The sequence below is a fragment of the Grampus griseus genome (assembly GCF_964374135.1).
Source record: "Grampus griseus genome assembly, chromosome: 15".
NCBI classification, from domain to species: Eukaryota; Metazoa; Chordata; class Mammalia; order Artiodactyla; family Delphinidae; genus Grampus; species Grampus griseus.
The window spans coordinates 75054141-75071413 of record NC_139009.1 but is presented as its reverse complement, the minus strand read 5'-3'; the positions used below and the strand labels follow the sequence as shown (position 1 = coordinate 75071413).

The 17273-nt window shown below is 46.6% G+C and overlaps 1 protein-coding gene across 8 annotated transcripts in view; it reads left to right on the top strand.

The window, feature by feature from the left end:
- REEP1 (receptor accessory protein 1) overlaps window positions 1–17273 on the top strand; it is a 111012-nt gene that overhangs the window by 75223 nt on the left and 18516 nt on the right. For 3 of the 8 annotated variants that reach the window (XM_082672244.1, XM_082672241.1, XM_082672242.1), the window contains exons 4-6: window positions 556–676; window positions 3221–3334; window positions 13463–13648. The exons of 1 other annotated variant lie outside the window; for it this stretch is intronic. In XM_082672244.1, coding sequence (XP_082528370.1) covers window positions 556–676; window positions 3221–3334; window positions 13463–13648 — 421 coding nt within the window. The remainder of the gene's footprint in view (window positions 1–555; window positions 677–3220; window positions 3335–13462; window positions 13649–17273) is intronic. 4 more of the 8 variants (XM_082672247.1, XM_082672246.1, XM_082672245.1 and 1 more) reach the window with 3 other exon arrangements.

The window sequence follows — 17273 nt, the reverse complement described above, 5'->3', positions numbered from 1 at the left end:
GTAAATCCTGTGTCTGTGCCTTCGTGGCCTCCAGTGAAGAGTGAATGACCGGGAAATTGGGCACGGCTGGTTGTGGCATCTGGGCCTACAGGAACCCCGGCTCCAACCGAAATGAGCAGAGCTCGGTCGGAAGCTCCAGCTGTTGTCAAGCACGGTCATAGGGTGATTGCTGGAGAGACCCCAGCTCCCTGGCTTGCTTGACAAGGAAAGAAAACACGAACCGGCTTTGGGAATTCCCTGGTGGTCCAGTAGGTTAGGACTCAGTGCTTTCTTTGTTGAGGGTCCAGGTTCAATCCCTGGTTGGGGAACTAAGATCCCACAAGCTGAGCCGTATGGCCAAAGAGGAAAAAAAAAAAAAATGAACTGGCTTCCAAGAGGCCTTGGGCTTGTGCCTTGGATGTGCTTGTGTGTGCATACACCTTCATGGGAATCTGGGGGCCAGGCGGCCGTGTGCAGGCAGGAGAGGTGTCTGTGCCCCCCGGTCTCATGTTTCAAAGACTCAGGGCGGAGTTGCTGAGAACCTAATGGAATGTGTATTTTCTCATCTCTCTCCAGGTTTCCATTCTATTATGAACTAAAAATAGCATTTGTAGCCTGGCTGCTGTCTCCCTACACAAAAGGCTCCAGCCTCCTCTATAGGAAGTTTGTACATCCCACGCTGTCCTCAAAAGAAAAGGTAATTTATGTTGCTCTGCCTGCACTCCTTCCAGCGAGTGAAAAAATTTTAAAAAGTGATTAAAAAAAAAAAAGGCAGGTTGTTTTATTGCAGGAGGCTCTTAATTGACTCTTATTTCCCCCCTCCAACATTCGTTCCTTCTAATCTTTCTTTTTTAAGTCTATTTTTATGACCTGTTTAGAAATAGTGGTGAAATTCTCCAGAGGATGTTATTCATCATTATTTATTGTAAAACATTTCCATACATTGAAACAAAAAGCAGAAGAGATTCACTCATAATTCAACTCCCCAAACTGAATTTCCTTCCTTTCATCAGGCTCAGCCCCTATCCTTTTGCAGATAGGATTTTTACATAGACTATTAAAATACTTTAAAAACTTAACATAAACAGGAACGTTGAAGCCTAGAGAGATTAAATGATTTGAACTTGTACCCAGATAGCTACTAACAGAGACTGGAACATAATACATTTCTAGTATGTTTGCTTTATTGTTCAATGATAAAATGTATGCTACCAATGAAATACCTGCTTTACTTTAGTAATTATCTTTAGTACTTTAGTAATTACTTTAGTAATTACTTTAGTAATTATCAGTCAATAAGTATTAATGAGAATAGTCATAATAATTTGTTTCACGCTATTTATCATTTGTGTTTGTTTCGCTTCAGAGTACTTCACATACATCCTTGAAATGAAAATGCAGGTGTGTCTATTGTCAGAGATGGAAAAAATAAGATAGGGAGAGATTGCAGGAAGGGGTCAACAATAACTAAGGATTCAAGGGGGAATTACAACTTACACCTCTTGAAAAGAAATTTAAGCTACTTATAAGATAATGTCACTGTCTATAAAATTATTTTTTGTTTAACATCTCCACTGAACCTAATCTGCCGGATTTGCTTTCAATGGATTATGCCATTGTTTTCTTAAGATTTCATACAGTAATAGATGCTGAGACCACTAAAATAAACAGGACCTCTGTCTTATTAATTTGTTTGGTAGCTCCTTTTTTAAGTTCAATCCAGTCTGTGAAACGTTTCTTTAAAATAAAATTTTAAGTGTACATTAAAAAAAAAAAAGCCACTCCAAACCAAGAGGCAATAACAAAAACGCTGAGCAGATGCAGTATTTATCTTCTGAGATCTTAGACATGACGGCATAGCATCCTTTCTCACTTGGTCTTCCTAGTGACCCACGACAGTCACCACACATGGTATATAGTTCCTTCTGTTGACTTCTTATCTTAGAATACATTCTCAGGACTGGGATTACTGGGTCCAACATTGTATAACTCATTAATGATATTATATGACTTTCTAAACTGATTGTGTGGTAGGATCCTACAGCATGAATTAGGAGCACTGTTGGTGGCTTGATATATTCATTTCTATTGCTTCTGAAAGTTGGCTACTTTGGACTTCCAGGGGAAGCCTTTGAGTATATCGGTTGGATGAGCAGGCTACTGTAGACGTTTCTGAGAATCCGTTTAGGAACTAGGACACACTTCCCGTCTCAGAGGGTGGATTTTGAGGAACGGTAATCCCTGTCTCGACCTGGTTATCAAATCTCTATTCTTCCTGCTTCCCTTTCTCCAAACGCTGGACTTACCCTGAAGCTGCCAGTGTCATTTCCATGGAAATGAAGGTGACTGACTCTTAAGAGCTGCCAGGAATCACTTCTGGAGTCGGCCAGGGGTCGCAATGGAGACTTAGTGTGGTGACTTCTTGAAGGAGCTTAAACAAGGACAAGGCAGGGGGTTGACTGCCCGCCTGCATACCCCAAAGTCAAGGAAGTGCACCGATGTGCTGAACTTCAAATGAAACGGAGACCAAGTGTCATTGACTGAACTCTGCAATGAGCTCCTGTGATTCCAAAATCACTGTTTTCTTCAAACAGTGACAACAACCACCCAAACCAAACAAACAAAAAGAACGAGCCAACGTTGATTCAAATTTGAACTAAACCAATATCTTACTTGGTCTCGGTCCCTGAAGTAGATGTCAATCCTCTTTCCCACCTCACCTTTACCTTGTGGTATGATGCTGGATGACTTCTAATTTATGCTTTTATTTTTTTATCTGTACAATGATCTTCTCTATCAACAAAAATAACACCTATTTCTTTCTATGTCCTAATCCCTCCCATCGATATATACACGGGGAGGGATATGGATATCGTATGAAATAGCTGTGGAATAACAGAATTTCAGAGCTGCCGGGGCCTGACCTCCTTGAGATAAGGAAGATGACAATGGTTCTTGGTTATTGAAACCAGCCACTGTGTCAGGTGCTTTCCTGGAATGATCGCATGTAATCCTCACCTTGCTCCACAAGTTAGGTGCTACCAGGGTCCTCATTTTTCAGAAGACAGAACCGTGAATAGAGGCTAAGTACTTGCCCAGGTCTGACAGCCAGTTAGTGGCAATGCCAGAGAGAATGAGTGGTTGGGCACAAGCCCCCAAGCTCAGCGCTCAGGAGAAGGGAGAAAGAACAGAGATTTACTTGAGCTTTCCAACTCAGTGTGCCTCTGTTTTCCTTCGACAGGAAATCGATGATTGCCTGGTCCAAGCAAAAGACCGAAGTTATGATGCCCTCGTGCACTTTGGGAAGCGAGGCTTGAACGTGGCGGCCACGGCGGCGGTGATGGCTGCTTCCAAGGTACCATGTTGGGACCTGACCACCATGGCTGTAACTTGCCCAGAGACAGGCTAAGGACCGATCAGGTTCCTCATCCTTTTTGGGGTCCCATTGAAAATCTGAGGGGAAAAAGGGTGAATCTTGCCCCCAGAAAACTGCACACCCCCACACACAAATGATTTATGCAATATTGAGGGGTTCCCCGAGCTCCTGAAGCTCATCTGTGGGTCTCAAGGACCTCTAAAGTACTTGGAGTGAAATCCTTGGACGCAGAGAAGAGAGAAGGGGAGGAGAGGGAGCTCTTCTCTGCAATTTCCTAGGGTGCACTGGGAGAGTCACCTAAATAGACAGGTGCAGAGACTTATTACCTGAGTGAGTGGGTGCACTCCATGCTCACGTGGCCCCACAGATCCAGGGGAAGGAACCCAGGGTCCTAGAATAAGTTGAGTGGTTCAAACGTGGAGGACAATGATATGTGTAGCAGCAGTAACTAGAGGTAGAGGAGGTTTGAAATAAATACTGGTCTTGTGGGATATTGTGATATAAGCAATTACTTCCTTCTTTTTTCCACCCAGCCCTGTTCAAAGGCCCTCTGTGTTCCTTCCCAGCTTCCTCTCCCATTACATTCTCCTTGTCGCTTTGTCAGTTTCTCGTTATGTGCTCAGCCCTGAAAAATTAAATTGGTAGATGTTTACTCTCAGAGCAAATTCAGCATATTGCCCTAGTGTTTCCTGGTGACAACACCTTCCTCCAAATCCAAAGGTAGAGTAGGGGTCTACAGTTGGCTGAGGGTGGAGGAAAGGCAGTTATGCTTATGTCTGGAGAGATACAATGGTTGGGAGGTGAGCTGTATTAGCAAAGGGAAGCTATGAATCCTGGGTGGCCATGTGAGGGTTTGGGGGAAAGAGAGGGTAGAGCTGTGAAAGTGTTTGGAAGAGGACAATTAATACAGATCTTCGTGCTCCACGGGCTCCCAGTGGATGGTGGGATGGAGGGTGTTGATAGCCAGTTGGGTCAGGGAACTGAGCTGGGTTTTCTGGGCCCTGAACCAAGGAGAGGCACTTTAGGAGCATTTCTGGGAGGAAAACTTAGCACACAGGGCTGGGAGTTTGAAAAGCACCTTCCACATAAAGTCAAGGAGTTCTGCAGACAAAGGCTGGCGGGGAGACAGGAGAACCAAAGGGGAGTGATTCCTATTTCAGAGAAGGACCAGGTGCTTCTGTAACACAGAACCATAGTGAAGTGTTCCGCTGGTACCTGGAGGGTCCCTGTCCACCTTAGGTACAAGAGTAGCTGGCAAAGTGATGAATCCCAATGAGTATCATCGGAGGGGAAGTTCCGCTTTGGTATCTGGAGATGTATCAGGATTTACAAAGAGCAGTGAATTCTAAGATCCTTCTGTTTGAGATGCAATCGTTTTAGGCTTTTGTGTTTAAGCTGACAGAAAAGAGAACTCAGAATTGCTAAATTCTGAATTCATCAGGCTAACTTTGCCACATAAAGCTACAGAGGCCTCCCAGGCCCTCTCCCCACCCCATCTTTGCTTCTGCACCTGAAGGAATATAGGTTACTGCTCTGTTCTCAGCTCAGTTGTAGAGCATCAGTGTGGTATATTTATCAGGGTGGCTCAGTACCGGTCACCAGGCCACTCAGCCGTGTGTGTAAATTATATTCTTATGGTAATTCTGTAGGGCCGTCCTCTTCCAGGTCTGCCTCAAGCTGGAGCCTCCTGAATCTTGGCCAGTCACCGCCAGTCCCTCTGACCACTGGGGAAGCCCGTGAGCCTAGGCCTCCAGCCGGGCACCTTACAACTAACCTGAAGGAAGCTCTAGATAGTCTGAAACTTGCCTCGGAAAATAACTGCTCATTAGTTCTTTCTAGTTGGGCTAAAAAGTAGTGAGGGACGCCTGCTTCCTGCTGAATTTGGTTTCAGACAAGAAAATTTTCTGCCTTGTGGGGGCTTTGCTTTTCCTCTCTAAATATCTTGAGAGAGAAAACACTCTTCTTTCCCCAAAATAATGCCCTCTGTTTTTGAAACAGATGTGTACTTTAAAAAAGAAAAGAAAAGAAAAAGAAGTAAAATTCAACCTGGCTGAGGGATAGATCAGTGGTTTCCATAGTAACAATGGACCACTCCAGGCCGCGGCCAAAGGATGATAAGTCACCAGTAGGTTCAAATCTGGCTTTAGTATCCAAACCACCTGGGAAGCTTTGTTTTTCATTTTTAAACAGATTCTCAGATGTGCTGAATCAGAATCTCAGGCAGTGAGCCCTTGAATCTCTATTTTTAACAAGTTCCCCAGATGATTTTTAAACAGCCAACTCGGACTCCCCTGGTGGCTCAGTGGTTAAGAATCTGCCTGCCAATGCAGGGGACACGGGTTCAAGCCCTGGTCCAGGCAGATCCCACATGCCGCGGAGCAACTAAGCCTGTGCGCCACAACTACTGAGCCTGCGCTCTAGAGCCAGCAAGCCACAACTACTGAGCCTGTGTGCCACAACTACTGAAGCTCCTGCGCCTAGAGCCCTTGCTCCCCAACAAAGAGAAGCCAACTCGATGAGAAGCCCTTGCACTGCAACGAAGAGAAGTCCCCGCTCACCGCAACGAGAGAAAGCCTGCGTGCAGCAACAAAGACCCAACGCAGCCAAAAATAAATAAACAAAATAAATAAATATATTTTAAAAAATAAGTAAATAAAATAAACAGCCAACTCTTTACAGGTCCCTGCCTGAGGGCCCATCCAGAACCATACACCACAGGTGATGAGGGTTAAAACAGTTAACTTGTTTTAACATTCCTGGGATGCAGATTTAGCTGCTTAGAAGCATTAACCTTGAGAATGAGAAAGCTGAGTCCAGAACAACCTTGTCGATTACCCCCAGGGGAACAATCAAAGCAATTTTGTGAAAAAAAGACACTCTGCCCAGTCACAGTGGCTAGGGTGACCATATACTGTTCAAACAGCACACATCTGAGAGTGAAACGGTGCTGTAATTATTATGCTGGGACAACAGGTAGAAACTAGGTCTGTTCCAAGCAAACCGGGGTTTATGGTCGCCCTCCTCATGGCTCCATTTTACATCTCTTGGACCCTGCCTGTCTCCTCCCAGAAAACACCCTCAGCCTACAAATCAGTTCTCACTGTAAACATCCGCTGCATTTAGCCAAACAGTTGCAGGAGAGAGGGTGAGGTGACTGAGAGCCTCCCTCTGAGTTCAGACAGATTGAAGGGAGGCTGGGACCAGGGGACCGGATGAGGGCGGTCACTCCTTCCTCATCTGCTCTATTTTCCATCCTTTGGTGGCTCCCCAGGAGGAAACTGCAGAACTTAACCAGAAGAATGAAAGATCTTCTGCCTCCACTTTTAGTTAATCCTTTTTTTCCTTATAACTTTGAACCCTGAGCCCTTTCTCTAAAAAAATGAATGTTTGCAGGGTTTTGGGATCATCATGAAGTGTGAAGAAGCTTTGTAAACCATATCATTGTACAAATATAAGTTGTTATTAATGTTAATGTTTTATCTTAGAATAGAAAAGCTAAAACAAAACAAACAAAATTACACGTTGGAAATTTCTCCCCAGGCCTATTAACCCCCAGCCCACCTCCCAGTTTTCCCCAAGGTCTAATCCTTGTCCCCGGGAAGTAGTGATGCATTTTTTTCTTTCAGCAAAAGCTGCTCTGTCTCCTTCCTAGGGACACACCTCGGTAGTACCTTCTTTCTAAGTGTCCCTAGTCTCTTGGCTGGCTCTGAGCTTAGATATTAGCTGTTTCCCAGCCAGTAATTCCACCCAGAGGGAAAATTGAGCCCCACGTCTTTTTAAGACTAGAATTGGAAATCTCTCGCTTTTTAAAATTAATGCTCTAGAAACTCATTAGTTAAGCAAAACACATTCTCAAGGGAAGAGAAACAATAGTGAGAAAAACCAATTGATCAAGAGTTTTAAAACTGTCAGGTAGTTTTACAACTGACTTCCCTGACGGTCAAGTGGTTAAGACTACACCTTCCAATGCAGGGGGTGTGGGTTCGATCCCTGGTCGGGGAACTAAGATCCCACATGCCTCCTGGCCAAAAATTAAAAACATAAAAAAAAAAAAAACCAGAAGCAATATTGTAATAACTTCAATAAGGACTTGAAAAATGGTCCACATAAAAAAATCTTCAAAAAAATCCCCCCAAACTGTGAGGTATCCAGGCCACCTTATTCCCCTTGCCATTTGAACCATATCCTAGGTCTCTTCCACCTGCCCACTTCTCAGGCCTGGTAAACCAATCTTGCTTTTGACCTGTCTCATAACTTGAAAAATAATGCCTTTTACTTTCCCTGGAGATCCTATCCCTAGAACAGTTCCAGTGCTGACAATAGTGTTATTAAAGTCACCTGTTTAAGACAGCCGGTCTAAGTAAAGCTGGCGTTCTGTGAATTAGGGATGCTTCGTCCCCAGGTTGCGTGTGGGGTTTTTCCCCCCTAGAATCTAGTATTTCCTGTTAGATTGTGAGCTTCTGGCCCTGAGTGACTCTGGATTCTTTTCCTTTGTTTCTTGCTTAGCAAAAACCCAAAACCAAACTTTGCTAACTTGTCTGGTGTTTTACACTCATTAAACCTTGTTGATGGGTCTGAAGAATAAACTTTTTGATGCCTCCACTCCTGCTCTGCCCGAAATGGTAGCCACTTGCCACGTGTGGCTGTTTAAATTAATTGAAATGAAGTAAATTTTAATATTCAATTCCTCAGTCTTTACTCACCCGCTTTCGAGTCCTCAGCAGCCAGCGTGGCTGGTGGCTGACACAGGGATAGAACGTTCCCACCATCGCAGAAAGTTCTCTTGGGCAGCACTGTCCCAAGCCTTCTGTTAAGCCTCTTGGGCTCTCCTTTGCCTTATTTCCATCTTCTCGCCTGCAGTGCTCTGCTTTGACAAGGGCCCCTCCCTTACCCACTTAGCCCTTTGGGGCCTCTGTATATGAGGTTCACGAGGAAAACGGGCAGATGGAGACTCAGCCTGCGGCATTGCCCATGGTCGATCTTTCCGTTTCTTCATCTTCTCCCCTGGTCCGGCTCTGCTTTCACACCGTGACCTCCGCTTTGCTGACTTGCCAGCCAGAGCTCAGATACTTTGCCTGCAGTTATGGTCAGTGGCCACCAGGGTATAGCCAAGCCTTGGTTTTAGCCCTAGCATCTGAACACCTAGGCACAATCACAGAGAGATAAATTATAGTGTTTTCCCACTCATTTAAAAAAAAAATTCCCACTCAATTTTGCTTTAAAAACAAACTCTTTAAACAGTTCAGCATAAATAGTTTTAAAAAATGTCCTCTCCCTCTGATCCTTATTTTTTATCCATCACTGCTTTATCTAAACCTCTTGCTTGAATAAAAATACTGCTTTCGGGCTTCCCTGGTGGCGCAGTGGTTGAGAGTCCGCCTGCCGATGCAGGGGACACGGGTTCGTGCCCCGGTCCGGGAGGATCCCACATGCCGCGGAGCGGCTGGGCCCGTGAGCCATGGCTGCTGAGCCTGCGCATCCGGAGCCTGTGCTCCGCAATGGGAGAGGCCACAACAGTGAGAGGCCCACGTACCGCAAAAAAAAAAAAAAAAAAAAAAATACTGCTTTCAAACGACATGGAACTTTATTCTTGGAACCAGAAGCTCATTCTGGAAAGTTCATAAGCCTAGTGATTAGGGGCTTCTGACCAGACTGGAGTTGTTTGCCTTTGCCTTTGTTTTTTTTCTTGCCAAAAAACCCCCACGATAGACAAAAGCAAAAACTACCTGTTTACGATTAATCAGAGGGCAGGTGTTCATTTTCTTTTTATAAAACCTCCCTGTATCCACTCATGCTTTGAATGTATTTCCAAGAAAGAAGAGAAGACTGCTGTCCCTTTTGGATCCCCGTGTCTCCCTTGTCTGGCTTCGCACACTTGTGTCTGCTGAATCTAAGTGGCTGAGGACTCTGAGAAGTTTCATGCTCGTCCCTTCACCCCCTCAGAGGAACATTTCCCAGCCTCTGCGCTAGCTTATGTCAAGTTAGCCCTCTTTCTTCTGTTGAAGCCAAGGACCGTGTAACATAAAATTAATATTTAGAGTTCACCGTGGCAACCATTTAAACACCAAGATTACATAAACTGTTATGGACAACCTGCTGAAAAAATTTAGGTAGCGGATAGGGAATACTTCCCTCCCAGACAAATCAGCTTGCCCTGGAGCTCATTTCCAAAACCTGAAGCAGCACCTGAAGCCTTGTCCACTGTGGTTCCACCACACTCGCCTTTGTTCCTCGACACCCGGTCTTCGTCCCGATGTTTCTACTTGGAATGTTACCTCACCTTACTCCACTCCATAGATGGTGAGGTGGATTGAAACAAACAAGAGACTCAGTCGCACAAGTCAGCAGAAGGCGGAGTTGCCGGTCTGATATTACTTGCCAAATCTCTGTTCCAAGTTTGCCTGTGGAGATCATATGTAGCTGGAGGCATCGAGGGTCCCAGTGGAAAGAGAGAAGCCCACCTGCCTGCCTGACCTCTGAGAAGAGCCTGGTTGAACCTAGGAGGTCTGAGAAAGCACTTGGCTGTGTCAATGCACCTTCCTTCCTGGTCACCTCCTCCCCCCTGACTCCTGGCTCCTGCCCTCACTCCCTCAGTGTTGGGGGGAATTCTCCAGGGCCCCGCCTTGCTCTCCTCTCCATCCCAGAGCCACTCATCCTTTCCCTCACCTTCAGCTGTCACCACCTGTTGCTCCTGGTTCCCAGATAGGCTCCTCTCCCCAGGTCTCAAGTCCAGCATTTCTGGTCCTCTGAACATCTCCTCCCTGTCTCCTGGTACCTTCAGTCAGCATCTCTCTAACTCCAAATGTGTCCCTCCTCTTGTGTCCCAAATTTCTGATGATGACAAAATCACCATCCTCTCTGGACCCCAAGCTCCAAATTTCAGTCATCTTTGAGTTCCTCCTTCCTCTGATTGACTCTTCAAGTCCTGCCCATTTGATACCCCTTCCTTCCTTCCTTCCTTCCAGGCCCTCTTCCAGGCACCCTCCCTTCTAGCTTGGACTATTGCAGTAGCCACTCAAGGGGTCACTGCCACTCTCCCTTCCTGTTTGAGGCCTGTGCATTTGGCCCTGATCCCAACCTTCCTGTCTAGTCTCTCCTGACCTTTCTGGTTCTTGTATACTGTACTTACAGCACCACCTTCAGTGCTCTTCTAGAAATAGCAACTCTGCTGTTTCTAGAATTTTCTCTTTCCTGCCTCTACTGATGCTAGTTCATCTGCCCCTGTTCCCACCTGTTTGAAATCCTGTCCACCCTTCAAGGTCAAGAGCCACGTCCTTCACAGCAGCCTCCTTAGATTCCTGGGGGAACTGGTCTCACTTCATGGCACCCCAGTGGCCCTCTTGTAGTCATTTATATCCATGTCTTACCTGCACCCCTACTAGGTGCACAGTAAATGGTAAAGGGATGAAGGATGGCTGTTCATATTTTTAGCTGTCACAGCCAGGAGAGCAATGCTTAGCAACAAGTATGGGCTTTGGAAATATGCAGACCCAGGTTAAAAAAATCCCAGCTCCAGGACTTCCCTGGCGGTCCAGTGGTTAAGATTCTGTGCTTCCAATGAAGGGGGTGCAGGTTCGATCCCTGGTCGGGGAATTAAGATCCCACATGCCACGCGGCCTAGCCAAAAAAACAAACAAAAAAAACCCCACCTCCCCCACTTGCTGTTGCACCTCTATGAGCCTCAGCCTCTCCACCTGCAAAATGGGCATGATAATGGTTTTTGCCACAAAACAGTCATGAGTCGATGTCCATAGAGATTTCCCAGGAGGCAGAGCTCATGCTGAGGCCACCTGTTGGCCACTTCTCCTGTGTCAGTTTGCTCTCTAAGGTTGACCATGATCTTCACTCACTGTTGAACCAATAAGAGAAACAAGTCCGATGCTGGCATTGGGAAGTTACAGTCCAGACTCTTGTGGAGAGGAGGCTGTCTCCTGCTTGTGCGGATCTCTTCCCGTCTTTTCTCTGTGGTGCGGTAGCTTGGGCACAGTTGGGGCGCTGCCTGCGCCCTTGTCCCTCCCTGTCCACCTTGCCTGTGCTGTGTGGCCCTGGGCAAGCCACTCTCCCACCCTGGGCTTCAGGTCCCTCATTGCTCTGGGCCCATCTTCCGTCTCCTTGTTCAGCCTTGAGGTGAGCAGTGTCCGAGTGGCAGCGTCTATATAACACGTGAGCCCCTGCCCCAAACCCCACTGAGAGAGAGAGAGAGAGAGAGAGAGAGAGAGGAATGTCAACCTGTGGGTTGTTAGGACAGGAAGGAGCCTTAGGTGCCACTTACTTCACAGGGGAGGACCCCGAGATCCCAGTGCCCAAGGTCATGCTGCTGGGCTGAGAGCGATACTCCAGTTCCCAGTCCTGTGTTCCTGCATCACTCCAGACACCCCCATGGCCCCCTCCCCTCCACACACACTGAACTGACAATTCCGGACCACATTCTGCTTGGATCACACCCCCAGGCCCTGAGCCCCCATGGCCGAGAGCCTGAGGGATGCCTGTCTGCCCCTGACAATTCTAGAGCGAGTCCCAGCCCAGGGTACTTTTAAGGTTGTCTGCCTGAGCTTCTGACCGTTTTATCTGGAATACCTCTAGGAGTCAGGAAGGTACATTCATATGCGAGAGACAGCCAGCAGCTGCCCCCAAGGCAGGCTCCCACTTTGCCTTGAGGCAAGGCTGGGGCCACACTGAAATGCAGGTGGTGGGTCGCAAGTTACCTTAAGAGACTAAAGATAGTTTCTTTAAAGCTTTATCACTGTGTCCTCATATAACATGGTACATCAACTGTACTTCAGTAAAAAGAAATGAGGATATTGAAAAGCAAAACAAATAAACAAAGCGTATCACTGTGATAAAGTGGGAAGTTGTAATCGTAGCTCCGCTTTTCACTGAGCAAACTTGTCCTGTGGATGCCCCACCTCTGGGTCCCCTACCCGACTCCTACTCCTTGAAGAGAGATCTGCCACAGCTTTAACCTCCCCTCAGGGCCTGGCCTCTCCAAGGAGGAAGCCTGGACCAAGCAGAGCTTCCAGCTGGGTCTCACTGGTGGCCTTCTACACATGAGGGCTGAACAGCTGCTGCGTGTGGAGCCCTTCCCGGTGACCCCCAAACCCCATCACCTGGGTGCTGGCCTGGCTCAGATGACCAGGCCCTGCTCTGCTTTACAGGGACTCTGCTCATCTGTGTGCCGTCCTTGTCCTGCACAGCCCTGTCTCGCTTCCCAGATCCAGGTCTTCATCTCCTCAGCAGCTGCTGTCAGCACCTCAGATCCAGCCTGGCCTGAGGTGTTGGCCAGTGTTCCCAACCGGCCTTCCCTCACCAGTTAATGTTCATTTTTGCGCTTCATCTCCCATGAAGGGCACTTCCGGTCTTTATTGCAGACATCCATGTGCCCAGCTCCAACCTGAGGAAGGAAGGCAGGGCAGATACCAGGGGCCGTTCTCCATGTGTGCCACGCAGTGTGTCCAGAATGTTCTCATGACTCTAAAATCCCACTGTCTTCACTTTGCTCACTACCCAGAAACCTTCAGTGGAGCTCTCATCGAAGTCCAGGTTCAGGCAAAATACAGTTTTTCCAGACTGATCTCCCACTCGTCACCAGCACCCGAGCCTCTTCTCCTCAGACTGGTTCAATCTCAGTTCCCCAATGCACCCGGGTTTTCCACTCTCCCACCTTGGCTCCAACCACTGTCTGGCCACAGTGTCCTTCCCCTCTCTTTCTGATGGGGCAGCCCTTGCCTCGCTCAAGTCTGAGCTCTTGGACGAGGCCTCCCCGGGTATTCTAGCCAACAGTACTCTCTCTCTGTCCCCTGAGCTTCTGTCGTATGTTTTGTCATCTGTCATTTGCTGTCTTGCACGCGTTTGTGTCTCGATGCCTCAGCCAGACTGGGAGAACCTTGGAGTAGGAACCGTGTCGTGTTTCCTATTCATGTTTGTTTCCCCTGCGGGGCTTCACGCAGCACTTTAGGAGCTCTCCAGCAGCGTTGGCTGCGAAGGAAGGAATGAAGAAGTGAGTGAGTGAATGAGTGACTTGTAGGAGGCCAGGGCAGCATGGCTCCCTTCAACCCATTTTGTAGGTTTGGTGCCCATGGCTTTTTTTTTTCTTTTCCCTTTTATCAGGTGGTTCGACTCTTTCCTTTTGTCTCCTCTTTGGACCTCAGAGAAGGGCAGGTAACCCCGCTGAGAGATGTGACTAACTCCAAACTGAACCCTTCGGGGATGGAAGCCAGCAGCCACCTGTGCCCACTGGCCCATGGTCTGGATCGGAGCCAGGTGTCTCTCCTCCCGACAGCCATGTGTGTACATGTGCGTTAATCCCAGAGCCGAGGCCCTGTCAGCCTCCTCCCAGAGCCTCTTATTGTGTTGATTTGGTAGCATCTAACATGCAATTAACTTATTTGGTGTTTTGGTTTGTTTGTTTCATGCCTGGAGAATGAATTGAATTTGACGATTGATGCTACGGTGGGAAGAATCCTTTCTCTCTCTCTCGTTTGTTAATCCAATTCTATGTCACGAACGAGGCCCTTGCCTTCGTGCAGCATGTTGGGAAGGAGCCTGCTTGGCCTCGACGTGGAGCATGTATAGCTGTAGAGGTTAACTGTTTCAGCGAGGTGGAAACCCTGTGGGAATTTAGAAGGAAGTACTAACTCTTCTTTTTTTCAAATATTTGAATCGCCAGTGGGAAATGTGGTTATGCTGGTGGCTTTGTTATCAACTGCCTGACTTACTAAAGCCTTTTGTCTTTATTCTCATTGTCATCAGTTGAAGGCAGTAGAAACCATGTGAGGTGAGGCGGGCTAAACTTTGTGCTCTGCTGGAGCTCCCTCCTGTCACTTGTGTCCCTGTCACTGGTGTCCCTTCCCCTGTGTGTCCCTCTGGAAAAGAGGACCTCGTCGAGGGCTTGCAACCAAACTTAGTAACTGTTGACTCGGGGTTCTGTGGGCCCTAATGGCAGGTATTCTATTAGTGGTAAATTGTTTTACTTAGAATATCAGCTTTTTAAAGGTCTGGGTTTTCCCAGGAACACACTCCCTCATCTGACTAAGAAAAGCATCAAAATATAGAAAATTTGCTGTGTGTTAGCTACATGGATTTCTTATTCCTTACAAATTGGGGGAAGGATGAGGAATTAAAGTTCCCAGATTCACAACATTGTAAATCAACTGTACTCCAATAAAAATTAATTGTAAAAATTTTTTTTAAATTTACAGTACCTATACATATAAATATGTACATAAAAGTACATATAAGTCCCTAAGGTTTATATCTTGAATCCATCTATAAAATTAGAAAAATGTAGTAATTAAATACAAATGAAAAACTACATCAATAAAATTGAAATACAAAAAAGATCTCAGATTAATAGACAATTCAGTGACACAGTTTACTTTTTTAAATTTACTTTTATTTATTTATTTTTGGCTGCGTTGGGTCTTTGTTCCTGCACACAGGCTTTCTCTGGTTGCGGTGAGCAGGGGCTACTCTTTGTTGTGGTGCGTGGGCTCCTCGTTGTGGTGGCTTCTCTTGTTGCGGAGCACAGGCTCTAAGTGCATGGGCTTCAGTAGTTGCAGCACGTGGGCTCAGTAGTTGCGGTGCATGGGCTTAGTTGCTCTGCAGCATGTGGGATCTTCCCAGACCAGGGCTTGAACCCGTGTCCCCTGCATTGGCAGGTGGATTCTTAACCACTGTGCCACCAGGGAAGTCCCCACAGTTTACTTCTTAAAGTCCAATTTTCTAAGAGTTTTAGCCAGGAAAAAGAAAAGATTAAAGTAATCAGGAATAGATTCCCCTCCCTTGCCCCCAAGATACTTCTGTGGGATTTCTGGGGCTCTAGGAGCCCAGCTGAGAGAGCCACTGGGCCATATGTTGTTGACATACCCAGAAAAAAGCAAGGTGAGTCTGTTAAAACAAACAGCATGTAAGCAAGCAGCCACAACAAAACTGGGTAGACCCTGCTTTCAATACTGTGGGGAATAAAGAGGTCAAAGTATGACAATACAAGCAGGAGGTTAGTTTTCATGGAAGGCTGTGGATGTGTTCCTTTCTGGTCCCATGAGGCTGGGCTCTAGAGTGCACATGGGCTCAGCTGCCCCGTGGCATGTGGGATCTTAGTTCCCCAACCAGGGATCAAGTTTGTATCCCCTGCATTGGAAGGTAGATTCTTAACCACTGGACCACCAGGGAAGTCCCATCTACTTCTACTTATTAAAAAGACTCTTTTGGAGTCTTTAGACATAGATTTTTCTGTGTGTCACTTTTGTATATGCAATAAAGGATACAGGCACCATAAACTGATTGAAGTCTTTCTAACCTTCACTTTCAGAATCCGATTCTTCTGAATCACTTTTCAACTCCGCTCATCAGTATCCGTTTAGGATGAGGCCGCATCACTCTCTGTGCTTTCTAGAGCGTTGGTGATGCAGAGCTTTTGTCTCTGAGATTTTCATCCATGCTGCTGATGCCCATTCTGCCAGTTCTGATGTTGCCACTTTCTTCATCTTACTAGAAGGTGTCAGTAGAACGTGTTCTAGGCAACCTAGACTCAGATTCCTTCTTCAAGTGGGTTTTTTTTAAAAAAATCTTTTGGCTGCACTGCACGGCATGTGGGATCTTAGTTCCCTGACCAGGGATTAAACCCAAGCCCCCTGCATTGGAAGGGTGGAGTCTTAACCACTGTGCCACCGGGGAAGTCCCAGTTGGGTCTTAAATGGTTTGTTAACAGTGAACAGTCAGGAGTTTCCATTGTCTGGTCATGCCTTTGGGAATAACAACTGAGTGCCTTCATGTGTAGGCAGTGACAACAAAGACAAGGCAACAGCAATCGTAAGACCCTCCCCAGTTTTCAGAGGTGAAAAAATGTATGTCTTGTAATTGACGATAGTTATCCACAAGAAGTCTAGGAGTAAATGGGCACCGTCGGTATTCCAGTGACTGAGTGATGCCAGGGCTCCGGGTGGATGTCTCTGCGAGTCTCCTCGTCACAAGGTGGCAGTTCCCACACTCAAAGGCAGAAGGCAGGGAGCAGGGTCAGGCCTTTCTCCTGCATGTGAGAGAGAGAAAATATCTTTCCCAGCAATCCCTTAGCGGATTTCCCCTTACCTCCCATTGGCCAGAACTGCAAGACATGGCCATGCATAATAGCTAGGAGGGAGTTTGGGAAATCTGGTTTTTTTTCTCACCATTTCGAGAACGGAATTGGGCATGACTTTTGGATGGTCAACTAACAGTCTATCCCACTGTGGTCAAATACATTTGGGATATGCTGAGTCAAACAACCCAAAACACTACAACGTCTCAAAGCTTTTCGTATGTGGCTCATTGAATTATAGAATATGTTTTTAAGCTTTTCCAAATTTAGGGAGTCCAAATTTATTTTCCCAAAAATAAGGAACCCAGTTTTGCAGAATACCAGAGAACCACTCTTGGGCTGTTCCCAGAATAAGAAAACGAAGGTTCTCAGAGCAGAGCTGAATCGGCCGGTGGAATAAGGTCTGTGGAAAGTGAATGGAGATGAGGTTTGGAGTAGAGACTGAGCAGGGCTGAGAGGTTTACAGCTGAGAGGGCTATATTGATTTGAACCGTCTCAGATTGTTTTGATGGGTACGGGCTAATTTGTTTTCAAGAGCCTGTATCCATGCTGCCGTGGTTTCTTCTGAGACAGGACTCAGTCGATACTGAGCTGTTATTATCTCCTTTTCTTTCCTAACCTTTGCCACTTCCTGCCTTCATGATGCTAGTGATACTGGAGCAGGCCAGCTGGCTTCTGGGACTGGAACTGAGTGCTTTGCTGAAATGGTCATGGACATGCCTGCTGCCTCTTTCCCTCAGATACATTGCCGAGCCTTTGTAAGAGCTGGCAGACCCAGGGACGGAGTTAGTCCGCCACCATTTATTTGGACTTAGAATCATGAAGCCCCTCCTAGTTTTTTTC